At 41.5% G+C, this 27,154-nt stretch overlaps 1 protein-coding gene across 5 annotated transcripts in view; it reads left to right on the top strand.

Annotated features, from left to right (window-relative positions):
• The window catches only part of mef2aa (myocyte enhancer factor 2aa), a 73,106-nt gene extending 51,696 nt beyond the window's left edge, over positions 1-21,410 (top strand). The window contains exons 4-11 of one of the 5 annotated variants that reach the window (XM_030794103.1): positions 444-578; positions 2,956-3,181; positions 5,284-5,343; positions 12,893-13,077; positions 15,688-15,711; positions 18,922-19,048; positions 19,177-19,300; positions 19,530-21,410. In XM_030794103.1, coding sequence (XP_030649963.1) covers positions 444-578; positions 2,956-3,181; positions 5,284-5,343; positions 12,893-13,077; positions 15,688-15,711; positions 18,922-19,048; positions 19,177-19,300; positions 19,530-19,860 — 1,212 coding nt within the window. In that variant the 3' untranslated portion in view covers positions 19,861-21,410. Of the gene's footprint in view, positions 1-243; positions 376-443; positions 579-2,955; positions 3,182-5,283; positions 5,344-12,892; positions 13,078-15,687; positions 15,712-18,921; positions 19,049-19,176; positions 19,301-19,529 lie in introns of all 5 variants that reach the window. The other 4 variants (XM_030794105.1, XM_030794104.1, XM_030794107.1 and 1 more) reach the window with 4 other exon arrangements.
• Positions 21,411-27,154: the final 5,744 nt, after the last annotated feature.

The following is a 27,154-nucleotide window of genomic DNA, read 5'->3' on the forward strand; positions in this document are numbered from 1 at the left end:
ATGCCATGTGCTGAAATAACTGAAAAATGTCCTTATTAAACAGCAGAATATCAATGTATCTGTTTCTTTTGCTACATGGAATGACTATATGCCTGCAAGTTTTGGATATCAACAGGCCTGGTTGAGTCCAAGTGACCCGAGGGTGTTTTTAGAAGTCCATTTAGGCTCAAGTAGCTTAAGTTTGCTGCATGTGTTTTCTTTTCTTTTTTTTTTGTATGTGTGAATTGTTCGATTTTATTTCAGAAATTAAGAAACAAAGGCCATAGTGACTGTGCAAGTCCTGATCCAGATGACTGTTTTGGGCACAGCCCCCTCTTGGACGACCGTTTCGGCAAACTAAACGAAGAGAGTGATTTAATATACAGGCGCTGTGGTGTAAGTACTTTCCTTCTCTCCCTGCCATTCTGTGTTCATTCCTGTTCTTATGTTAATGTTCACTACAGGCACTAAACAAGAAAGAACACAGAGGCTGTGATAGTCCGGACCCCGAAACCTCATATGTCCTCACCCCTCACACAGAAGAGAAATATAAAAAAATTAATGAGGAGTTTGATAATATGATGCGAAATCATAAAATCGTAAGTAACTGCAACTGTTTTTGCTTGGCTTTGTGGCAGAAAGGATATCTCCTCCCTCCCCCGACCCCCCCCCCCACATTTTTTTTTTCGTTCATTATTTACCTCCACCCTGCAACCTCTGACCACAATTTTATGCAAACACGGATTCTTGAAGCATAACCTCTTTTTTTTTTTTTTTTTGTTGGAAGTGTATTTGTTTCTTTTGTTCATTAATATTTAAAACTTTGATCTTCACTCATTGATAAGATCACATTGTTGGGATAGGTGGAACCTTTTTTTGGAAAACCTGATTTGAAAAGACTGTTGCAAGCTCCCCTACAACGTTTTTTTTTTTTTTTAAACTACTACTGACGAAACAAATCATCTTGTGAATCGCTAAATCTTCTTAAACAGATATTATTTTTTTAACTAAAAAAATTATAATGATTATAATGACAGAACATTAGGAAAATGGAGAGAGATTTTTAATGTCATGAAACACTTCCCAAAAACTAGGCCTTCCAGCTGTGTCCACGGGTTTTAATGTGGACAGATTCAGGGACTTGGCTGATTCGTCTGACTGTCCTCTACAGCCCAGTCTTAAACCTCTCAGCAGATCTGCAAATTGAATCTTTCCTTTAGAGCTGCACAGCACTCGGCCAATGTGACAGGGGGAGAGATTTTGTCATTGCGTAAAACTAAGCCTTCTCTCTCTCTCTCTCTCTCTCTCTCTCTCTCTCTCTCTCTCTCTCTCTCTCGCTCTCTCTCTCTCTCTCTCTCTCTCTCTCTCTCTCTCGCTCTCTCTCTCTCTCTCTTTCTCTCTCTTTCACTCTCTCTCTCTCTCTTTCTCTCCTCCTCTCATTAGAGCCCCTCTTCTGTCTTTTGACTCCTGCTGGGTGATAGCACCTGGGCTGTTTGCTCCTTTCCCAAGGCAGTTTCTGTTAGTACTCTTTAAACCCAATATCCTTCAGCAATCAGCAGCCTGGATCTTTAAACCCAATATCCTTCAGCAGTCAGCAGCCTGACTCTTTTTTCAGTACCTCGCCAAGCTACTCTGTCTCTGGTTGGCTGGAGGCAGGCAAAATTACAACAGGAACCACTCCACTTTTTTCCCCTTCTTTTTTTCTTTTTTTCTTTTTTTTTTTTTCTCGACCTGAGACAATGGTGATCTTATTGCGGGTGGAAACCATAACATTTCTGCACCTAATATAGAGTGTGCTGAAGTGATTGTTTTCTCTGTAAAAATACTGAACATGAAGAAAGCACCACACCTCTTTGTTGCCATTAACACACTAATGTTTTATCACTAACTGGCTCACCGTACTGTACTGTGCTGTGAATGGAGTGTCACTATCTCACTGTCACTGGTCACGCACTCACCCAAATCTGTGTCTAGTCAGCATTGCGTCAGCCCAATCAGCCGGCCCTACCTTAAAAAAAAATAAAAATCAGCTCTGCTTATTGGTTATATTTCTGATTCACATAATGTTGACTATTATATTAACATCTCATCAAAAAAGGCATAAATCATACAAATCATCTGAGAAAATCCTTTTGACCTACATGTTTAAGGTTTTTTTTTTTTCATATGACAAATAGGCGTAATGCAATGCTGACTATCATGATGTTGCACCGGTAATCTATAACCAGATATTGCACTTATTTGCATGTCCCTGTAATATGTATATATACACATATGTGTGTGTGTGTGTGTATATATATATATATATATATATATATATATATATATATATATATGCATTTTTCCAGGTTTTTGATAGAAGGTTATTTATGGATGGAAATGGGTGTTTTGTGCACTATATAAACAGCTCCCTACAGGGCGGATTGTTTTTCCGCGGGTATTTCTCATGCGCTAGGCCGATGTCTCTTGGACAGCCCAAGGTGATCCAGAGATCTCTCCCCTGTGATTAAAGATTTCACCCTGCTATCCATCTCCCTGTTCTCAGCCTATTGTTTGATAAAGGCACCTGAGCCCAGCGGTGATCTGTCACTCTCAATACAGCCTTTAGATACATACATACACACTGCCATTAGAGGCCAGTCTAAACCATATACACACCATTTAAATCAAATCGAACAGCGAATAAGTTCAAGCCTCATTTTTAACATGACAGGTTTGGGTCTATGGTGTTATTATTATTAAGATATTACAACGAGCTAGCTCATTGCGTGTTTATGGAAATGAATAGGTTGAATGTAGACTGTTACTTTAGGAGAGGAATGAGATGCATAATACATTCAGACGTAATAGTGTCTGTAGAAGCCGTGTCTGACTTCTCCAACTCTGAGAATCTGAAGCAGTGTAATGTCTGTGTGTGTGTATGTGTGTGTGTTTGTGTGTGTGTGTGTGTGTGTTTGTATGTCTTTTCTCCTGCAGCCCACCGCTCTGCCCCAGCAGAACTTTTCCATGCATGTGGCTGTGCCCGTGACAAACCCAAACGCCATGTCCTACAACCCGGGGAGTGCCTTGGGTACCCAGAGCCTGGCAGCTGCCAGTGCCTCGCTGAGCGACAGTGCCATGCTGTCCCCTCCCCAGGGTTCTCTTCACAGGAGCGTGGTGTCTGCCAGTGCCCCCCAGAGACCCCCCAGTACGGGCAGTGCAGGTCAGTGAGCTGCCTAAATCTCTTTCACCTGTTTTTACACGCACCAAGTTTTATTCCAACTTCTTCACGTATTAAAAAGATGCATATTCAACTTCTCATGTGTTTGAGATAGCATAAGATTAAGTAATTTGGTTCAGAAATGTATGTGTGTGTGTATGTGTGTGTGTGTGTGTGTGTGTGTGTGTGTGTGTGTGTGTGTGTGTGTGTGGGGCTGACAGCATGCTGATTGTGAGTCAAAGTGGGCACGAACCTACAGGGTGAAAGATGTGGTTTGGTGACGTCGGACTTTCAGCCGGAGTGCTTTGCAGAAGCATCATCCCTCCGTTACTTGCTCTAGCATGTTTCACACCTTTTCAGCGCAAACACATCGAGAGCGGAAGTGAGATTAATTAGTAATCTCCTGAAAGTGGTCACCATGGCTACAGCAGGCTGAGTGTGGAGGGCTGCTATATCCTCTGAGCTAGTCTGACAGCAGTGGTGTCTGTGGTCAGGCCTCACGAGTGAAACACTGAAGGAGTGTGAGAAATAGAGAGAGAAAGAAAGAGAGATAGATGCACAGGTGAAAGAGGAGGTGGGAGGGGAAAACAAGTTCAATTCTTATTAGCATCACTGCCGTTTTTGTCAGCAATGCAGCACATGCATTTCTGCCGTCTGTTGTTTCGAATGCAGAGACAACTTCTCTTTTTAATATTGACTTTTTTTCCCTGTATGGGAAAAAATGTCTTTGATATTGTGTTTTGAAAAACTGAGAACATATTTTAGTTGCTCAGCCTGTCATAGATATAATGTAGAGCCAGTGAGTCAGCAAGGGTCTATGTAGATGCCAGTAGACTTTTTTCATGTTTTCAGCTTGTTTTTTTCTCTTTCTTTCTTTCCTTCTTTTCTTTCTTTCTTTCTTTCTTTCTTTCTTTCTTTCTTTCTTTCTTTCTTTCTTTCTTTCTTTCTTTCTTTCTTTCTTTCTTTCTTTCCTTCTTTTCTTTCTTTCTTTCTTTCTTTCCCAATAACTTTGCTCATCTGTGGCCTCATTTGGGGTCCAGAGTTTCAATTTGAGAACCTGTGTATTTAAGTGCTCATGTTAACTAAGTAAAAAAACAATAAGTAATATCAGTAAATTAGGTCCAATTCATAGGGTTGAGTGCTTTGAACAATAGATAATATGAGTGCTTTCCTGTTGATTTGTTTATTTTTTCTGTGCGGCTTTTTTTGAATTTGTTTTTCTGTACGCATATGAGGGGGACAGAGTGCTTGTTTGTTGACACGGTGGGGGTTGGGGGGGGGGGGTGGATGCTGTGCTCATCTGCTCTGTTGCAAAGCATCGTTGTGGTGTTCCCACAAACACCGATCTCTTACCGCAGCTCTAACCAAACACTCTCGCCTGTATGTGCCTGCACTCAACAAGAAGTAGGGGAAAAGTAATTCTCTTAAAACTTTGTTTCACATTGGATGGTTTCCCCTTTTTGTGATTGGGAAAAATATGGTCCTAAAATCAAAACTCTGAAAATGAATTGTTTAATTTTTTTTTTTTTGCTGGGTGATATAACCAGAGGGACATAACAAGGTGACACAGGTGCTTTCTGTTTGAAGCATTCCAGTCATAAATATGTCAAATACTGTCTCGCACCAAAATGACAACTTCTCATGTCTACATTGAGACGGGTTCAGTCATTCTAATTCTCTGAAAACCCAGTAACCTGAAGAAGAGCAGAACTTTGCTCTCAGAATACGATATGGAAAGTGTATGTCCATAGATTAAGTCTGACAGTTCAGCTTGTCCCTCTATCTAATGAGTGAGCACACAGGCACAATTTCACACCCCCCCCATACACACACAAACGCATACGCACAAACACCACCTCCACTAATTCACACACACACACACACACACACACACACACACACGCACGCACGCACGCACGCACGCACGCACGCGCACACACACACACACACACACACAGATAACATACACACATGTAGACACACTCACACACAACACACACAAATGCACATACGCACGCACACACACACACACACACACACACACTCGCTCACGCTGAGATGAAAGATGCAGATGGTTAATCATCTCATTTTGTGCATCTCATTAGGTGGCATGCTGGGTAGGCCAGATCTGACGGTGCCAAGCGGCGTAGGCTCTCGTCCTCAGGGCTGACCCCACAGCCTCACACCAAGGCTGGGACTCTCTCCCTGTCCAAACACTGCTCCCGCTACAGAGCAGCAGTAGCTCTGGGCCCACTCTACAGTTTGAACACAAACTGCAGGCCGTGGTTTTACTCTCTAAATTTGGTTAATCTGCTTGTTTTCCTGCCTCACATTAGTCTATGTGAAAAGGTTACAAAGGTGGAGATACATAGCAGGAATCCCTGTCTTTCCCCGTGATGTTTTAAGCTGAAGTGCATTTTTACTCAGAACTACTGCAGAGGCTGGCATTTGACATTCAAATGTTCAGAGACTGGGGACAGCACGATCTCAGTGTCAAGTCTTTTCCATTTTTGCTCATTAAACACTTAAACGTTTCAAACAGTTTTGATATCAAACGGTCATGTATATTAGAGATTTTTTGAAATGTCACTCTTTAGCTGGGCCCAGCAATGACGGCGATATGTGGAGAAGAGAAAGAAGTGTGTTCGTCAGAGGAGCAGTATAAACGGTCAGGTAGGAAAAGAAAATGACGGCAGCTGCTAATGTCTCTGCCCCGCTGCTTGCGTGTACACGCATTGTCAAACCATCAAGGACACTGGCAAGGTCATGTGTCCAACTGTTCTTCCTTGACAGTTACAAATACGAGGACTGCCTCTGTTCTCCAGTGGGCTGCTTTGTCTATGTCACCGCAGCAACACAGCTACTTTTTCACTATTACAAAGTACCTCTGTGAGAGGAAATGACTGCCCAGAGCAAACTCTGCCGTATGGCCCCTGCCGTGCATGGATTACACAGCACGTGCCTTCTCAGCTTTTCAGTTTGAGTCTTCTTTTTTACCCGGATGAACAGCGTATTAGAATTTATTTGGTTTGCTTTTATTTTAAACCGGTCTAGGAATGTGTCTGTTGACTGCATGAAATCGGGATAACATTCAGAGAAACAGGATAACGTTTTTTACCTGTTTTACTGGCTCCTCAACTCTACGGGGATTTTTCAAAGGTCGGCCACTTGGGGAAGAGTTAAGCTCTTTGAGGGGCCTGAGTCTCATTTTTTTTCTTGTTTTTTTCTTTTTTGTATGTGAAATGGTTAACAGGGGGGTGTGTTGAGACATGCTTGTTCAGATGGGCAGGTAAATAAACTCCGCGTTTCCTTTAAGGTTCTGACCCCTCTGCTTCCATCGCCTCCCTCCCTCCTCTAGTTTCCTTCCCTCTATTGACAGGTGCATGTGTTTTTCCCAGGGCCCCGGGTGACGGCCCTTATATGGCTGTTGAGAGCCTATAAGATGCCTCAGCCCAAGAGAACTCTGGAAGTATTCTGGCCATGACATCCCTCTAAGTCCTTCGTACACAATGACCGGACAGCCTGTCACAGGGATTCTGTGTGTGTTTATGTGTTTGTGTGTGTGTGTGTGTGTGTGTGTGTTTGTGTGTGGGGTGTGTGTGTGAGGAGCAGCAGCAGGTGTGCTTTAACTGTATCCCTGCTGGCAGGCCCCGACGCTCACACACCAGCCAGAAGTCAGCGGAACACATTTTCTGTCAAAGTCATAAACGTCGGAGCGCTGGCTCAGGTGCGACGTAGCTCCATCTGTCAGAACACGGCGGCAACGCACGACGCACCTGAAGGCTCCTCTTACATGTCAGTCGATACGATTCCTCTAGCAAAGAGTTCAGGCTTTAATCCACCACACAGAAAGCGCCAGAAAGATTTCTGAGATATCAGGAATGCCATCGCTGCTGGCTGTCTCTAAGGATAGAGACGTACGCCGTGAGCACCGCGTTGGCCTTCTCGCTCAGGGCGTGGCGTGGGCCCGCTGCCCGAGGGCCTGAGCCTTTGGCTCAGCGGGCCCGGAGTGCAGCTGTTGTTTTTTTTCAAACGGCTCAGAGTAACTCGGGCCGCCTGGATGAGCAGTCTCTTCGGCTCTCCTGTCAGATGGCCATTCCTGGCATACTTGTGATTTTTCACAAACATCAGCCACCGCTAGAACAGGAACACTGTCCATCCATGCCGCTTTTTTCCTCTCCTGTGCCACGGCCTGTTATTGCCCAGTTAAGCCCTGGAAAATGGCTTTGGGTTGCTGGCAAAGAAAATGGCAATAGAGGTCAAAATTCTAATCCCTTAGAGGGAAGGTTCTTTTTTACTGCACTTCTAGGATGTGAGTAAATCATTTTATATATGAAATATCCTATTTTATATTGTTGAGTTGTGCCTCCCAGTTTGCCTTTTTTGTGTTACCTAACCAAATGGACGGTAGCTAGAGGACAGAATGACTAACCAGAGCCATGGAATGAAATTACTTTTTTTTTCTCCTTTTTACACAACCAGCACAAGATGCTAGAAGTATAGCGGTATGTTTGATATGGTATTGTCTTTACTGAAATCCATTTTCTTTTATTTTGGGGGGAAAAAACAACTAAAAACAAATGAGAGATTAACAGATTGAAGATTAATGGAGACATTGTAAATAAAACTGATCTCACTGTGTAGATTACAGATGGTTTCAGAGACAACTCACCTCACAGTGCACGTATCTGTATATCCTAGACGGTAGAAGTAGACAATAAAATCCTCCTTTTCTCCTTTAAAAGTTGTTCAAGTCTTAAATCTGATAAAAAAAAACTGTTTCTGTGATATTTGTTTATCCCTTTTTTTTAGCTGTCCAAAATCAGAAAATATGAAGTATGGTACGTCACAGTAGAGTACTTTCGTAGTAGAGTAGCCTGCTCTGGCTTAGACATGTGAGAGACAGTGTGATGGAGAGGATTGTGACAAGTCATGGAATGAGGCAGCCATGAGCTGAGTCTAGTAACGACCCTTTCTGGAACATGCTGCCAGTGTATACAGTATGTCTCCTCCATGCTTGGCTGCAGACATGTTCCCCTGCATGCTGATCCAGGCCTTTTTCGCAAATGAGCCCAGCTGACTTTGCAGGGTCTGTCCTGATTCCTGTAGCAGTGCAGGGAGGTAGAACAGGAGTTTAGAGTGGTAAGCACAGGTCTGACATCACAGCCAATCACAGAGTACGACACAATTCCATAGCCGTGAAACTACTTATCTCGACTTGTCCTTAGATCTTTCATCAGCCATTTGCTCTGTGTCGTATTCTTTCAGAACTGTTCCTCTGCCCTCTGTTTGTGTCGTGAGGCTTTTAACTCACGTGCGTCACTGTTAATGACACTTCTAAATTGTGGCGTTATATATATATATATATATATATATATATGTATATACATATACACACACACATATAAAACAACGGTATTTTTATCACTGTAGAGGAAGGTCTCATCTGCACCAGCTCTATTACAGATGAGCAATCTTCAAAGTTCCGAGATTACGCCGCAATTCACGATGTGTGATGGTGCAAACAGAGGGAGCGATGCACTGCTTATTGTTCCAAACTCAGCAGTGCTGCTTTTGGTAAATGCAAATCATCCACATACACAGATCTGTGATGCGGTCACAAATTTAGATTCAGTCGTGACAAGTGCGAGATCCCCTTTTAATTTCTTCGATGCCCCGTGCCTGCACTGTTCAGCATTTAGCAGTGAGGAGAGACTTTTTGGAGTGCAATAGCTTTTTGAGCATTCATTTGTGTTACGCAATATGCCTGGAGGCAACATGGTTTCCCTCATTAATACTGAAGAGTTGCAGGCTGCTAAGGAGTAATTAGAAAGGCTGTGCTTGTGTCAAAGGACTATTCCTTCTCAAGACTATTTCAGAGTAGACTGCTCTGCTGTGCATTAAGGTCCGGTTTTCTCCATGGGTTTACGATGCAAAACACCCATAGAAACATTATAAGTGATACTTATTTTTGTTCTGAATGGCTCTCCAAGTAAAATATGAATCAGATTTTCTTGGCACAGCGGTTTCAGCCTGTGGCCTGTGCTTATTGTGCTGTAGTCAGTTTATGGAGCCAAAACAATAGAACTGAACCCGCTGAAGAAGCACTGTCCGGCCTCATTAATTATGACTATAATTAGAATCTGGTCTCTTTTCCATTTAATCTATTAGAGAAGCGGTTTAGCTATGACTCTAGAATCCATTAGCCTTTTCTCACTTGTGCATATTTTGCCACTTCCAAGACACTAAAATTGCTCAAGGAAAGGATAGTTTAATAACAGCCAGCGCTCACGGCCTGCCAAGGAAGGCATTTTTAGAGAAACAGCAATTTGTGAACACAGCTTTTCCTTGCTTTGGAAAAGAAAACAAAATGTTTGTGTTTTGTAGAGACAAGTGGTTATGTAACAAGGGTTCCCAAAGGGTTATACATTATTCAGAGTTGGTGAAATTCTTTGTTTAAAGAGATCGGCAGAAACAAAAGCATCGCTCTTCAATATTCACCCCTCATTTAGAAACAATTTTACGCTGGCTTCATTCTATAAAGCGCATCAAAACACAGAATGAAACAAGCACAGAAATGAGCCCCTGAAACCGGACAAACACAAACCACCATTAATATTCAACAATGAATAGGAACAGACAGTGAACTGTCAGATAAAGAGATTATGAATCTAAGGGCATTCTCAGACCAACTCCAAACTTGGAGGTAATTGTCTTTCGAGGAATCTGATTCTTGTGACCCTCAGCAGTGAAGATGATCTGCCCGCGAGTTTCGGCCTAAACCCCGTGTCGTTATATGAGCCCCTGTCTACTCGATTTATGACTGGTACACAAGTACAATGTAAAGAGCAGATTGTCGCTTCCCACGTGTCTCGCTCGAGTTTCAGTTACTGAGAGCGATTCAGCTATTTTTTTAACAGGGGAGTTCCTACAATTGCTTGTTTTCTTTTTTTCCCCTTGTGTTTGGAACACTTCCATACAATGACATCATGGCTCTCTGATTATTATCAGACATCTCTGTAAGCTACGCCTTTAAAGAAATGTCAAGTTGTGTTTCGACTTTGCCTTGTAGCTGACAACACATTTGACTTCACACAGTCTACAGCAAACACTGCCTTTCCCACGATGTCTCAGCCACCTAACAAACACACACCAAGTATACCCTCTGCGTTCCCAGAAAGCCACCTTTTTTTTTTATTAAAAAATGAGGATTATCATAATGTGATAATTAGAGTTGTCAAAAAAGTTGAATTTGATAGGAGAGAACACTTGCTGTGTGTAGATGTCTTGGTGGTGTGAGCGATGTAAGAAGTGCTGTGAGAACTGAGACAGTGTGCTGTAGGCTGAATCAGTAATGAAGTGTGATGCGGTTGTGTTGTTTATTTGACCATGTATGGTTTTGGGCTGCTGCTGCATATATGTACTGCATGGAGTCCAGCTATGAGTGTGAGTGTGTGTGTGTGCGTGTGCGTGTGCGTGTGTGTGTGTGTGTGTGTGTGTGTGTGTGCGTGCGTGTGTGTGTCTCTGTGTGTGTGCGTGCATGTGCGTGTGCGCATGTGCGTGTGTGTGTGTGTGTGTTTGTGTGTGTCTGTTTGCGTATGGGGGCATGTGAGACTTTTACATGTAGAGGTGTGAAATTGAGCTGCCGATTTCATTGTAGATAAAGAGCGTTTGTCTAGTTTTTTTTTTCCCCCCTTTGAGATCAATTTCCTCTCAAAGGTTCTGTGTGAGAGTGAGAAAAACTTTCAGATTTCAGAGTATTTTATTGTATGGTCATACAACTTATTGATTACACTTTGAGATTTTTGGAGGGAAAATGTAAAGAAAAAAAATGTAAACAATAACTGTTACGCGGCTAAATGTCTTGAATGTCTTTTTGTTTTAATTTCATATTTTTGAATATCAGATTGGTCACGCTGCTGGTTTCGATTCTAACTCTGGTAAAAGATATCATTGTGGTTATATATGGATGGTTATGTCACATTGTTTAAGATAAGACAAATAACTGAATGAGGCTATTTGACAGTGATACTATCACAACACTCAACCTTGCTTGTCTGTGGCTCATATTATCATATTCTTATCAGTGTGAGAAGAGTCTCCAGTCAGAATCATTGCTTTGGCTTGTGCCTCACAAGTTGATGTTCATATACAATATCTTCACATTGTTTTATTCAGTTAATTCTTTTACTTTTCTCTAGCTGACCTGTTAGCGTGTGCTCGGTTCATTTAGGCTCTGCGTGTTATTTATCTGTTTTTGTTGTGTGCCTTTGCAGAGTGTGTGTGTGTGTGCGTGTCTGGGTGGTAGTGAGTTTGAACAGGGGTGTAATAAGGACAGTCCATTGGCCAGCCCAGCTCAGCCCTGTCCTTCTGAAGCTGGACTGCTTTGTCCCAGAGCCTCCACAGGAAATGACTGCAGGGTGGGGGGCAGAAAAAGCATCATGACTAACATTTAATCAAGCCGTCAGGGCAGAGAAAAACACACGGAAACCACAGCGCATTGTACAGAGTTAAATCCTCTGTTGACCATGGATAGAAAACCGTTCTTTTGATTCTGTAGGCAAACATTTGTTCATTTGTGATTTCTGTTGAAGTAGGCTACGTGGTCATTTTGTACGCTATTGACTGAAAATGTTGCGACTGTATGTGTGATTTTGCTTTTGAGTGTGAATTGCTGACACACACACAATCGCACAAAACACAGGAAAACACCACTTGTTCCCAGCAGACAGGCCCATGAGTTTGGTGGCAAGTTATTTTCAGAAACCACTAGTAATTCCTGCATTTGTTTATGAGAGTTTGACGTTTGTATGGTTAAATGACCTGCGATTGTCACAGAACACATCTAACAATAACGTGAAGAAAACCCCAACAATGTAGCCCACCAGATGGTAAAATCATATCTTTATAATAATGTGACTTTCTCATGGGGTTAGAAGGACTCACACTACAAGCACAAACCCCCAGATCTGGACTGTTTGGAACATTCAGTTATGATTAATCACTTTATGACTGTATGATAATCATGATCATGCTGAGGATCTTTATCATCATCATTTTTGTAATCATAGGCTTTTGGTTAGTTTTAGTTCTTTAGTTAAAAAAAACAGAAATGTATCTCTTTATTTTCAGCGTCTTCTTTTGTCTCTGTTGACCTTTTAAAATGAATTAGGAGCAAGTACAATGGTTTAATAGCTTACAAATACAAATAATATTAGACACCCATAGACAGTGACACCTGTGGCATACACTGTTGAGTACTTGTGCTTCTGTTGTGCTGTAACTTTAATGGGAGTTTATGGCTTTCTCTTTAAGAGTTGTAAAAGGAGTAATGTTTTTTGGTAAGAGAGATTTTCACTTAGCCGTAATGGCTCTAGCCATTCCCATGCTAAAAAGCTTAAGTCACGGTGCATTTATTAAGCTGAATTGCCTCTCTCATTCTGAGATGCACAAAGCTGGCATTGATACGATCATTCAGTCGGAGAACGAAAGCCTCATCAATTTGAAAATGGATCTTTTATTTTTGTAAAAGCGCAGGATAATTAGCAGAGTCTATTAAAACTTCCCAGAGGTTTGAGAACGCTTAACGTAGCGTGCTCCACAAACTCTACGGCTACAGCTGTGAAATGGAGTGTTATAGACTCGGCTGATTGTGAATGGGTTGATTAAACCCTCGTCCCATGATGCTTTGTGTTTCTGTGTGTCTCTCTGCAGGAAATGGCTTTGTTAACCCCCGAGGCTCGCCGGGGCTTCTGGGTACACCTAGCGGGAACGGCCTGGGTAAAGTCATGCCCACTAAATCACCGCCACCACCAGGGGGCAACATGGGCATCGGCAGCCGCAAACCGGACCTTAGAGTGGTCATTCCTCCATCCAGCAAGGGAATGATGCCACCGCTGGTGAGTAAGACCGCTCTATGACAATATGAAGTTATAGTATGAGGTGTGGAGCTGACCTTTCCTCTGCAGTACAATTCTGCCGCTGTCTCTGTATTTAGTGTACTGTAGGGTTCCCCGATCCAATCCTGTGGTTTTTCCAGTTACCTGGAGAGCAGGGTGGTGGATTAATATAACAGTGAGCAGGACTTTGGCTGCCCAATAGAGATATTAAAAAAATAATTCTTTTTTTTTTGGAACTGATGATGATGATGGTAAGTGTGTGTGTGTGTGTGTGTGTGTGTGTGTGCGCGTGTATGTGTATGTGTGTGCGTGTGCGTGAGTGTGTCCTCAATCCACACTGGCTACCTGCAGTGTGGATTGAGTGTGAATGCTGCCATTGACAGGCAGGGTGGCACTGGACAGCAGTGCCCTCCAAACGCTCTATCATGTGATCAGATGGAGACAGGGCTCAGAGCTCAGGCAGGAGTAGGAGAAGGATATCTCTAAAGCCCAGGTGCTCCAGCACTCACTCAATTATTCATATAGAAATTAGAGGCCCACTCTAATTATTGTAATTAAGGTGCAGAGAGCTCTGACCATATTCAACACCTGAGGCTACTCTACACTGTCGTGATCGTAAATCATGAGGAAGGAAAAAAATGAAAAAAAAAAAAAAAGAAGAAGAAAGAAAACGGCAAATTTAAAAATTTGGCCAATGATCCTCTGCGGGTTATTCTACAGCACAGGATTCTTTCCCGTATCAAAACAGGTATATGTGGAAAACACTTCCCAGGGTTACACAGGGCCATCTTCAAAGTACTGCTCAAGACAGACTCCTAACATGTGTATGTTAGCGCGCGCGCGTGCGTGTGTGTGTGTGTGCGTGTGTGTGTGCGTGTGTGTGTCTGTCTGTGTTACCATGCCAGCATGTGGAAGTGGTTGAGCCTCAGGCTTGAACAACAAATTCCACATTCCAGTTCTATGGAATTAACAGTCATTGCTGTTCAAATTGAGCCTAGTGGATCAAAAATTGTGTGAGTGCAAGTGTGCGCATGCACGTGTGTGTGTGTGTGTGTGTGTGTGTGTGTGTGTGTGTTCATGCATGTGTGTGGATGTATGTGTCTGAATATGTGTGTTTGTGTGTGAAAGAGACAGAGAGAGAGAGAAAGAGACAGCGAGAGAGAGAGAAAGAGACCGCGAGAGAGCGAGAGAGAGAGAGAGACAGAGAGGTCTCCCTCTCCTCTTACAGGTACAGTGTGAGCTGTAGACAGACTAAGACAGGGGCAGGCCAAGTGCCTGCAGACAGCCTGTCATTAGGACATAATGGTATTAAATTAATCACATCTCAGTGTGACAGAGTGGGGATGAAGGCTTAATCAGAAGCCCAGAGTGTGAGCCAGATAATATCTTGTCGCCCTTGTCATGTCTCCCCACTGTTATTGATTGAGTATAGGTATTAAGACAGTCTGGTCCCAGACACTAGTACTAGGCAAGCAGCTGGCCTCTAAGACTCCTGCCCCTGGTGATGAGAGAATAACACATAGCCCCCCCTCCCCCCCTCCCAAATCAAAGCTTAATTGTTTGCAAGTACATGATATATAGCAACTTGTCCTGTATATATCTATGTGTGTTTTTCTGCATGTACATATATAGCTCTTTAAGGATGTTCTCTTTCTCTTTTTAATTACAATCTATAGTTTACAGGAGGGTGGCCACAGAATACAAATGCTCTTAAGGTAACACAAACGTTACTCCATTTTAATTTATCTGATTTACGATTGAGAGCAACAAACTAGGCATTGGTGTTTCCTATGTGACATATTCAGTCTGTTTAGTCATTGGCTGTGGTTAATCTGCAGCAGTATGGTATTCCTTTAGCTTCTGCCCCATCCCTCCACTACATGTCTAATTAAAGGTATTGCAGGCTCTTGTAAATTAGTGAGGAGTAGCGGGATTGATGAAGTTATTGGAGTGTCTGGGCGATGCATTGACGACTGGCTGTCGTAAAAGGTTAAGCGCAGCCTTGGAAGCGAGGTCATTTCCACAGTGTTTGTCAAATCCTTTCATTAAATGTCTGCAGACTTAAAACATTTCAGGTCTTGCTTACCGCTTGCATGCAGCATTCTCAAGCAAAATGATCATTGACAAAAATGGTCATGATAAGCGGAGAGAAAAAAAAAAAAGAAAAAAAAAAAACATGTTTAGAAAACGTGTCGTGATGAATTTTCCTGAAGCATTCCAGATCCCCTGTCCAGTCATCCCGTCGCCTGTCTTCGTGGCGTCTGAATACTCTGAACTAGTTGTAATGTGGTCCCAATTATGCAAGCCAAATACAATGGCTGATAGTAAACGACACCAGTGCTGCGGTAATACATTTGACTCAAAGGCACATTCATTTTACTACACGCTGTACACAATGGTAACCTGAGCAGAACTAGGCACCTGTGCCAGTCATCAGGATTTGAATAAGGCAGTTTGAAAGTCATACTCTTCATGAGTGTTTGACTGGGCCACATTAGAATAGCTGGCCTCTGTTTTTCATAGTCAGTCATACATACACTCAGGTGTGTGTGTGTGTGTGTGTTGCCTGCCACTAAAACAATCGTATCTTCTCTTCTCTCTTGGGAGCAGTCTGAGGAGGAAGAGATGGACATGGTGAGTTGTTTGATATATGCCTGGTTGTGTCCAGTGGCTCAAATGCTTCTAATTTCCATCGTTTTAGGTCATCTGTGTAAACAGCTTAGTCAGTCAGCACCAAGCAGAGTCACACTGTTAAATAACATTGACTGAACTTGAGTTCGGAGATCATGAACTTATGACACTGTATCATTAAAAAGAGGAAAAGTTTATGCTCCTTTGCTTCACAGTGCATGATTTGAGCCTGCTTTAAGGACCTTTCAAAGACTTTTGTCTGTGTCTGTGTGGGTGAGAGTGTGTATATATGTACGTGTGTGTGTGTGAGAGAGAAAAAGTGAGAAAAGGACTCCATAGCTATCTCATGTAAAATATATATACGCAAATAATAAGCTGAATACCTCTGGCTTTGTGTGCCGTTTCGCTGAATGTTAAAATTATCACCGTGCTAACTGATTTAGATGTCACTAATCTACCCTCACCCAGGGAGTTAAGAGTGACAGTTGCATGTAAACTTTTTGTTGCCATGCAACAAAATAACATTCACAGGCTCCGTACCAGGAACTATTCTTTGTCACCTGTCAGAATTACAAGTTATTTGTTTATTAAACATAACTTGTATTGTAAATGGATCTTCACTGATCTTCACACCGTGAAGTAAGCATCTTATAAAAATAACAGGGCACTCAAAAACCATGTTATATCTCTCCTGCCTTTTGACTTTACTACAGAATTGCGTAAAAACCGAAGCGAGTATTGTGTTTCATGCAGAATACATTTTACGCAAGAATTCTTCAATGACGCTTCAGTAAGACTTTATTTATATGGAACAATGCGGACAGATTCAACACATTTCCTTTGCTTTCCTTAACATTCCTTTCTTCCCTCTCCTTTCTTTTGTCTATTGAAAAAGCCGAGTAGTTGATTGTGGATGATGTAATGTAGGGAGAGCAGGATTCTGAATGAGGTCATTTGACAGAGGGAAGAGAACAGAGACCATAGTGGGAAGTTAGGAGAGAAACAGAGCGAAGAGAAGCGTGTTTACTCATGAAAACCAGTCATTCCCATTCAGATAGCAGGAATCAAAGTCAAATGGAGTTGTGAGGTGAGAAGGCGGTGGGTGCTATCATTCTCCTGTATACTCATTCAGCCTGCCGTTTCAGAGAAAGCCGTTTATAGGAAATACAGCACAAACGTGTCAAAGTGTGCTGTGAGTTTAGGGGAATTTTTTTTTTTTTTTTTTAACAGGCACCTTCTCTGACCATCCTCGAAACGGTTCAGTCATTTCTTTTTTTTCAGATACTTATTGAATATAAAATCACAATGATGCATTTACAGAAACTATCACAAAATGATACTATACACTTTTAGTGGGTATGCTGTGTGATGTGTTGTTAAAATGGGCTAATAATATGTTTTCCACAGTCGATAATACCAGCATGAACAATACTAGAATCTATAATTATGCATTTAATTTGTTACATTTCTATTGACCAGCGACATTTTGGTCACTGTTTGGAGACACACAGTGTGAAATCAGCTGCTTTTATGTGACAATAATGCAAAAGAAATCTGTAAAATGTATTCAGCGTAATGAGATGGTTTTCAGTCTGCTAGTGAAATATGTAATCTAGTGTATCTGAAAAGGACTATTTACTAATAGTCAAAGTGTATAGCACACATTCTTTTTCATGTGGGTTTGTGTGTGTGTATGTGTGTTTGTGAGGAGGTGTGTGTGGGTGTGTGTCTGTGCGTGTGTACTCATGCTGCATGAATAGACTGAGCTTGGTGTGTGACTGTGCTGCATGAAGCTCACTGCTCTGACATGTCAGAGGGAGATGCCCTGGAACGTTCTAGCACATGCACACAGTGTTCTGTCGTTTTGGAATGAGAATGGTGAAACAACAACAACAACAACACTTAGTGTTCAAACTATTTAAATAATATTTTGTGGTGAGCTTGTGCAGTTCTTAATTGGACATCAGTATAAAAATGAAACTTTCTCTCTCTCTCTCTCTCTCTCTCTCTCTCTTGCTCTGTCTCCCTCCCTCTCTGGTGTTGTAAAACAACATAAACAACATACAGCATGTTGTGTGTTTGACATGGGCTGTGTAGAATGTTTCTGAACCAGATGGCTATCAAGTGTATTGCTGCAGATAGAATAAAACTTTCAGCATTTTCTTAATCTACTAATCCCCTTAGACATAGGCTCTATAAAGCTGAATACACTCAAAAACATTGTCTGTAATACAGTTAACTTGGAAACTTCTGTTATGAATAGCCATAATCTTTTTATGAAACTGCAGCACCCCTTAGTGGTGGCAAATGTAACTGTTACACTCTGAAACCCGGTCGCTGAGATTAGCAGCCAATTTCATTTTAGATGTTTTTAAAAAATATTTATTTACTGTACTGTACATTGGCCAAGTAACTTTCAATCAACGAATGATACCTCTCTCTCATCAAAGACCACACCTCTCTCCCATCAAAGACCATGCCTCTCTCCCATCAAAGACCACACCTCTTGCCCATCAAAGACTACACCTCTCTCCTATCAAAGACCACACCTCTCTCCCATCAAAGACCACTCCTCTCTCTCATCAAAGACCACACCTCTCTCCCATCAAAGACCACACCTCTCTCCCATCAAAGACCACTCCTCTGTCCCATCATAGACCACACCTCTCTTCCATCAAAGACTACACCTCTCTCCTATCAAAGACCACACCTCTCTCTCATCAAAGACCACACCTCTCTCTCATCAAAGACCACACCTCTCTCCCATCAAAAATCACACCTCTCTCCCATCAAAGACCACACCTCTCTCTCATCAAAGACCACACCTCTCTCCCATCAAAGACCACACCTCTCTCCCATCAAATACCACACCTCTCTCTCATCAAAGACCACACCTCTCTCCCATCAAAAATCACACCTCTCTCCCATCAAAGACCACACCTCTCTCTCATCAAAGACCACACCTCTCTCCCATCAAAGACCACTCCTCTCTCCCATCAAAGACCACATCTAGAGTAGTAGATACTCTCAAAGAGTCTTGAGAAGAGGACCACTGGGTAAACTGAGCAATGCTTGTCTCTGTTAAAGAGGTGTGTGCATGCGTGCATGCATGTGTGTGTGTGTGTGTGTGTGTGTTAGAGAGAGAGAGAGAGAGAGGGAGAGAGCAGAGGGTTAGTTTCATTAACTCTGTTGTTGTGGCACTGTTGTTTACAGAGCACACAGAGGATAAACAGTTCCCAGGCCGCCCAGCCCCTGGCCACCCCGGTGGTCTCTGTCACCACACCCAGTCTGCCACCTCAAGGCATGGTTTACTCAGGCATGCCTACTGCCTACAACACTGGTGAGCCTAACACACACACAAGCACACACGCACTGCTGATTGACACTGACTGCTCTCTTGTGGTCAGAGCCAAATTTGTTGCTGGCTGCCTGTGTACTGTTGTTGTTAATGTTTTTTTTCTTTTCTAGAATACTCCCTGAGCAGTGCTGAGCTCACCTCTCTGCAAGGCTTTGGCTCTCCAGGGCTCTCTTTAGGCTCAGTGTCGGCATGGCAACAGCATCAACTGGGCCAGGCAGCTCTCAGCTCGCTGGTGTGAGTACTGAGGATGGATATATAAACACACATGCTCAAACTCAATCTCACACAAACACACACTCGTATAACAGCCAAACGGAGGCACCAAAAACCAGACTTCTCATTATTCACGGCACACGTATTTAGACGTGTACGGCCACGGAGGCGCTCCATATAACTGTATGTCTGTGAGAGTAACCAACAATAGTTGTAAATTCTGAATTAATATTCATTCCTCTCTGCACAGGGGTGGCGGTCACTTACCTCAGGGCTCTAACCTGTCAGTCAACACCAGCCAGAATGTCAATGTCAAATCCGAGCCCATCTCACCCCCGCGGGAGCGCGTCACCCCCTCCGGTTTCCCCCCCCAGCAGCAGCCTCCGTCCGGCCGGCCCGACATGGGCCGCTCCCCCGTCGACAGCCTCAGCTCCTCCTGTTCGTCCTATGATGGCAGCGACCGCGAGGACCACCGGCCTGACTTCCACTCCCCACTCGGTGTGGCCAGAGCGCAGGCCGGTGGGGAGGAACGGGAGAGTCCCTCGGTCAAACGCATGCGCATGGATGCCTGGGTGACATAGACTCGCCCGGGCGGGGGGCCAGGCCTCCAGTCCCACGGCTGAGGAGAGGAAGAGAGATTAGAGAGTGAGAGAGAGAGAGAGAGAGAGAGAGAGAGAGAGAGATAGAAAGAGGGACATCAGGAGCAGGGAGGGTCCTATTTGTTATTATTCTGTTATTATTTAACGTTGTTTCATTTTTGTAAGTAGGAGAAAGGACAGTGAAGGAAATTCAAGATGTCCTGACATATCGAAATTCAATTAAGCAATGCAGTTAAAGGAAAAAAAAAAACAAACAAAATTCATAAATAAAAAGGAAAAAAAAAAGAAAAGAAAAGAGTTGAGTAATCAGACTGAGCATTGTCCTCAAACAGGTGTTATCAGGTACTTGATGCAGATCAGAATTTTTTTTTCTTTTTGGACTGTCCGATGTTAAAGGAAAAGATGAGATAAAATTTAAACCTTTTAGATTGTGGTAGTCCACTGGTCCAGTCTGGCACGCACGTGTAGTGGCTGTTTTTGCTTTTTTTTTTTTTTGTTGTTGTTGTTGCAAGTTTTTCAAACAATTTGAGAAAGTTACAGGAAACGTCATCTGTCTGATGACTGTACCCCGCCCAGTCCCCCCACTCCTCCTCCCCCACGCCCCTGGCTCATGTTTGAAGAGGTTTGTGTGATGTCACAGGCCCCCTCTTTATTTAGATGTGAAAGAGAATGCCCGTGTCCTTTATGAATTTGTTGAATTAAGCGATATGACATGAGATTTCGAACAGAGAGTGAATGTGAGAGAGAGAGAGAGAGAGAGAGAGAGAAGATGTGTTTTTGTTTGTGAGTCTGCAGACAGAGGGCCCCGCCCTCTTAAAGCTGTTTTTATTCACAATGACTACGTCACAACCATTCAGAGGGTCTCGTGAGGAAAGGAGATTTACGCGAGTTTTGCAATCCCCTAGTTCATCATTTCAATCCGAAACTTGAACATTGGCAACATGTCGTTTTTTTAGCAATGCTCTCATTTTGTGAGTTATAGATGAATGGCAAATATTTAAAACAGTTCAACTTAGACCACTTGAGCTGGAGACAGTAACACGTTCTGAAGCAGCTCTAACAACTTCAGTGGTATTGTAAGCCAAAGCTGTATGTTTATCCCCCCTTTTGTTTATGAGTTTGAAAAGTCTAGCAGTTCTCTCTAAACATTTGGTTCCATCTTTACATTTGTCGTGACTTTTGCTTTGTTGCATACAATAGTAAGACATGCAGACCAGACCTTGAAACAATATCTAAAGCCATGAACAGTTTCTGTTCTGTTTGTAAATGAGAAAAAAATTGAGCCAAACTTTTCTTTTGTTTATGTATATAGCAACTTTAATATATATCACCATCGGTGTAAGTACGTATGTATTGTACCTTCACCAGATTCAAGAAAAAAAAAGTATATTTTTGTGGATTACTGCCAAGTTTACAGGGCAAGATCCTGATTAAGTAGAGTATTCACTGGTTAATATTTACTATTTTGTTAACTATACTGTACTTTCTTCAAAACTGAATTACTATAGTTAATAATCAAAGTGTTTTTATTTGAAAGAAGGTTGTTTTTTTTGGGTCGTTTTCCCTTTAATGGTGGTGAATGTTTGTCCTTAAAAAATTGTAATAGCAGTGCTGTAAGGTCCACGTTCCACTATATCTTTTTTTTTTCATGTGTACGTGTGTGCGTGCGCGTGCGTGTGTGTGTGAAGGGTAACCGTGATGCTGAAGAAAATGTCACATGGTTTTCTTTTTCTCCAACTCTTGTGTAAGGGATTGGCTGCTGAATACACTGCCTACTTTTAAAACCCAAGGTCCTTCTTCACAGCACAGATGTCGCTCTCATTGTGAAAATCCATTTCTCCGCTCAATGACATGCCACACAGAAACACGTCCATACAGCTAACGGAGAAATATCTTCTGTTTTTTTTTTTGTTTTTTTTTTACCCTTCTCTTTGATTTGATGAAACGCATATACACTTTAAAGTGACTCTCTCACAAAAAAAAAAAAAAAAAAAAAGAACTTGTGCTCTCACATATACACTTGTATTGTAAATACCATAATCTTGTGTAACCCTAATACATGCTTATTCTGTGTACAAACACCTATTTTTGCCAGGTTTGTGAATTGGACTCAAGAAGACTATCATCTGCAGACCTCCTTAAACAGAGGCAAGGCAGGGGGCGGGGGTGTGTGTATTGAAAGGCATTCATTTGCAAGGTGCTCTGTAATTGCTGATTCTGGGAAGAACAAACAGTCTTCTCTTTGGCGCACTGCTCTTGTGTTTTACTCTGTGTACATATCCCACCATTACGAGGTTCTTCATTTCGTGTGAGTGTACGGCGTCTGGTACCAGGGGACCTGCTTCACACCTCCCCTCCCACAGGGGGATTAGGGGACAAAGTATCAGGGGATTCAGCGGCTTAAGACAGAATCTGGACCGAGCACCAGACATGACATGATCTCTGCTGGATTGCACAAGTTTGTCTGTCAAAATTTTGCCATACAAAAAAAAAGAAAAAAAAAAAGGAAGCTCACCCCCTCTTTATATTTACTGTCTATTTCCTTCTGTGTGTGTGTGAGTGTGTGGTCACCTTTCTTTAAGACACCTCCACCCACCGTCCCTCATAAACACCATCACGGCAGCTGGCAATAAGCTGAAATTGATCTATGCAGTTTCTAGTCCATGCATTGCCCAGACAAAATTTCCTCCTCCTTTTACCAGAGTGCATCACTAAAAAAAAAAAATCAAACTATTTTAATATGCCCATTCATAATGTGGTGTTGTGTAGCTCACAAAAAACAAAAATGAAATGAAAATGACTGTTAGCCTCATGCCCTTAAGTGCTTGCGTTAATTTAGGTAAGCACGCATTTGCCGACTCAGTAGCCAATGCTACCAGGATAGTCACTTTAACATCTGCTGAACCTCTTCTAAAAACTCAATAGCTTTGTCAGTGTCAATAGCTTTAGAAAATATAATTTAATTTTTTTTTCTCTCAGCGCATACCTCTAACCTTTTAAATTTCTAAAATTCTATATTTCGAAGCTGAATTGGAATTGTTTTTATGGAGGTCCATATAAAAATGTAAGTTTTAGGAAATACACACCTCTTAATTACAATCATAACCTTTCAGGGTAGAGAAAGCAATAATTGCAGTGCCATGACAGCACCATTGATTAACTAAAAGCAGTGTTTTCTCACTGTTTTTGATGCACACTCATGCGCACGTGCACACACGCCCACACACACACACACACACACACACACACACACACACACACACACACACACACACACACACACACACACACACACACACACACCACACACACACTTTAGGTATTGATTAGGAATCAGGGAATTTCTCAAGTTTCTTTCTCAATGTGCACAGTTTGAAAATAGCCTTATTCCAAAGAGTAGCTGGTGTTCTCAATCAAGTTTTAACATCCCATGGAACATTCTGGCACCTCCTTATTAATGATATCATCTGTACACTGGGATTTGGCTAAAGAGCCACTCCTTTCCAATCAGACCTCCTCATACACACCAGAAATACACAGGAAATGTAAAGAGATGTGAGTCCTGCTCGGGTTCAAAGTGCAGTGTCTGAAAACACAACTGTTGAATGTGAAAGGAAGGGATATGAGGACAAAAAAAAAAAAAAAAAGAAGAAAAACAACAACAAATTGTTTGTAGAAAACTTTCTTCACTTTGCTGTGCAAGAGTACACCGCTTTGCTTATTAATAGCTTTTCTAAACAGAACTATGTATTTGGTAATTGTTTGTAGTTAAATAGTTCACTTCAAGAAGCTGTTTGCGGTTTGGACGCTCAAACCGTTTGGCGGCACAAGCTGGACTTTGTTGCCATAAATGAAACAAAATGTTTTGGAAAAAAAAAAGAAAAAAAAAATCAAGAGAGAATTTTAAGTTAATCTGCATTATATTTCCCTTGAATGTGTTGTTTTATCTTCATTATACAATAAATATTCTAGTGAACTTTTTATTGAATGACTAAGATATGCTAGAGGTTGTTGTACAAATTTGTATTCTGCATTCACTAAAGTAAAGATATTGGCTTTTACTGTGTAACATAGATTCTCTCGCTTATTCTGTACAATCTGAAGTGAACAATTCTCTGATTCAAATTAGACTTTGTCCACCTGTGAAGTCCCGAACATAAGAAACTGTCAGCTTTATTAAAACCTCAATGTATCCTCTAATACCAACTCTATGTGCCTTCATATTAAGAATGACCTTAGAGAAACAACACAAAGACACACATTCACCATCACAATACTGAATGTACTCAGTCCTACCTTCAAATCTCATTCAGGAAAGAGATAAAAACTTTAATCTCTGAGTTCAGATTTTGTGGGGATTCTCAACTCCTATAGTTTATTGAAGCATCCTTGGTCCTGCAAAGATTCTGCACACTCATATTCTCATAATCCTTTTCCAGCTATAACTCAGGTTTAAACATTTAAATAAGAAATATTGAAACTGACACAAAGCAACTAAAATTGTTGTGCCATATTAATTAAAAGCCTTGTCTTTTTGACATATATGTTCAACTTATTTGTATTCAGGGCAAAGAAGTATTAGCCCTACAATTAACAAAGCAATCGTAATACATTACCAAAATCTACCACCAGGTGGAGACAGAACTCCCTTCAGACACATAGACGCATAGACAAACAGCCTCAGTACAGGAAGCCCTCATTACTGAAATTTAACCCAACCACAGTGACTACTCAGTGACTATGGATAACTTTGGATTTGTGTAGTTGTCTACAAGAGGAAAAATATGACTTATTCTTAAAACTTTCACATACTAACATTCCAAACACCTGTGAGAGAAGACAAAGGGGAGCTACAATCAAATACTGAAAACTGGCCTCAATATTGAAAGTACTCGCCAAAACAATTTAAGCTTTGATTGGATGAGGTCACTTAAGTCCGCCCCTAGACTGGTCCCTACTCTTAACTGAGGAAGTTACCTGAGTATCTCTCGGAGTGGTGTAGACCCACGACTGAAAGGAAGCAGGTAAAGGTAAATAAATAAATAGATAGATAGATAGATAGATAGATAGATAGATAGATAGATAGATAGATAGATAGATAAACAAGTAAGCACATAACGTCAGGTATGTCCTGCTTGTCAACCCAAAATCATCGTTCTGACTGACATCATACAAGTATTGCCAAGGAGCAGGTAAGGAGGCTTTTTTTTTTTTTTTAATTTTTAAATTTAATTTTATTATTTTTTTAATACTAGAGAGTTGTTTGACTAAGAGTGATTTTGACTAAGAATGACTTTGACTTAGACTGACTTTAGCTAAAAATGAGTTTTGGAAACAGGTGCGCTGTTTTAAAGCTCATTGATTAAAACTTTTCTCGCTTACCATAATATCAGTATATAGCACAGTCTCGTCGACATAGACACACATGACATTTTTGTCGGACATTTTTCTTTTTTTTATTGTTTCTTATGGTACGCAGTTGGTTTGGCCATCGTAAATTCATCAGTCTCCTCTTCGGAAATGGTATCACTGTCGGTCATGTCAGAAACGCTTGTGAGGGAAGATTACAATGGAACTGAAGTGAGAGCGCAAAACTTGTAGACAGGCAACGGTTTTGGAAACCCACTGGAATTTTCCACGAGAATAACCTATGGTTGACAGCCGGTGTAACTAGTTATAAATATTTTAGCCCATGTTCTAATATAGTCTGTGTGGTGAGAGATCTCTTAAAAATTCAGGATGTGATTGGACAAAACTAATCATATGACTTACACACAGTGCAACTAATTTCTCATATCTCATCTAACAAGAATAGTGAAGGTGAACCAGTTTCTCCACAAAGCTGACCATTTATAGCACGACAGTGTTGCTTAGTGAGCACCCACACATCTGGATCTCTGACTCATTTTCCTGCTGATCACCTGAGTAATGAACCTGGTATATCGCCTGAGTCAGATGGTTTAGAGTTTTGCCTTAATCCATCACTGTAAATCTGAGATTGAGTGTAAATAAACATGTTCTGTACTGCTTCTGAATATAGGTTTTGTGTTATCAACCATACATATGTTTTCATAAATATAAAAGTCTTAGATGAAGTGAAATGAGTATTTTATCTGCTGTTGGTCTGCAGTGCATTGTTATATAGATCAAATATTTGCCAAAACAGTGTTACAGAAGGTCATTAGCACTATTAGCTCCATGCAAACATCTTTGGACAGAAATAATAATGGAGAGTGGCTTAGAGTTCAGATGTCTTAGTTGACCAAAAGCTGTTTGAAAGCATGTCTATGTGTGGTCATCTCATGGTGCCAAAGAGGAAATAGATGCTTCCCTTTTTTTTCTTCGTAAAACTCACAAACTTTCTTAGTCAGAAATGTGATATAAAATCAGCATTTCCACTTGCAAACAAGGCATGCAAAAACTAACTTGCACTGCGTGTTTCATTCTCGTAACCGCACAGTCGCTGGCATGACATAATGAAACAGTCCTCACAACTCTGTAGTATAAGGCACAAATATGTTTCATCACGAGGAGGAATTGCTCCTTTATGTGTTTTGAGTCCATGAATCATAAACTCACATCATTACACAGACAGGTTATTTAAGGACATACCTTATGGCACCTCCTAGCATAAGACTTCATGACCCATGGGACTCCCATTTGTACTGTTGGTGGTAGTTAACAAACCTTAACGCATGCTAGCATCAGCAGCACACTCATTTTGTTTTATTACATTGTAATTTAGGCACCATCATTTTCTTAAAAACAACCAGCTGCCCAAACAGACACAACTAAGTTCATTTTCATTCTTTTTTTTTTTGTTATTATTATGATTTAAACCATATCTTTAAAACACATGCAGTAAAGTAGTTACTTGTTGCTGAGTAACCTGTTCTTTTGAGGTTCTTATGTCCGTCGTTTCTGTGGCCTTTCCTTTACTGATCTGTGTGAGATAACTCTTGGGTTCTTCCTGGTGTTTTCTAATAACTCACAGAATTTCCTTCAAGAAATCGGTCCAGTCATGCTTTTTTGAGTTCTTTTCCTCATTGACCTTAGCTGGATTTATGTTTGATGGGCTACATTCTAAAGCACAGAGCTATCCTTCTGTGAAGTCAAGTTGTGCAACTGGTGTTGCCTGTTCTTCCCTTGGAGTTTGTAGTTTCCAGCTGTCATTTCCCACAGTGTAGTCTGATAAATTGTTCTTACAATTAATGTTTTTTTTTGGCTCCCATTCCTGATTTTCATCATTCTTTCTGACTGAGCACCACGGTGGTAA

The sequence above is a fragment of the Chanos chanos genome, chromosome 2, assembly GCF_902362185.1.
Source record: "Chanos chanos chromosome 2, fChaCha1.1, whole genome shotgun sequence".
Lineage (NCBI taxonomy): Eukaryota > Metazoa > Chordata > Actinopteri > Gonorynchiformes > Chanidae > Chanos > Chanos chanos.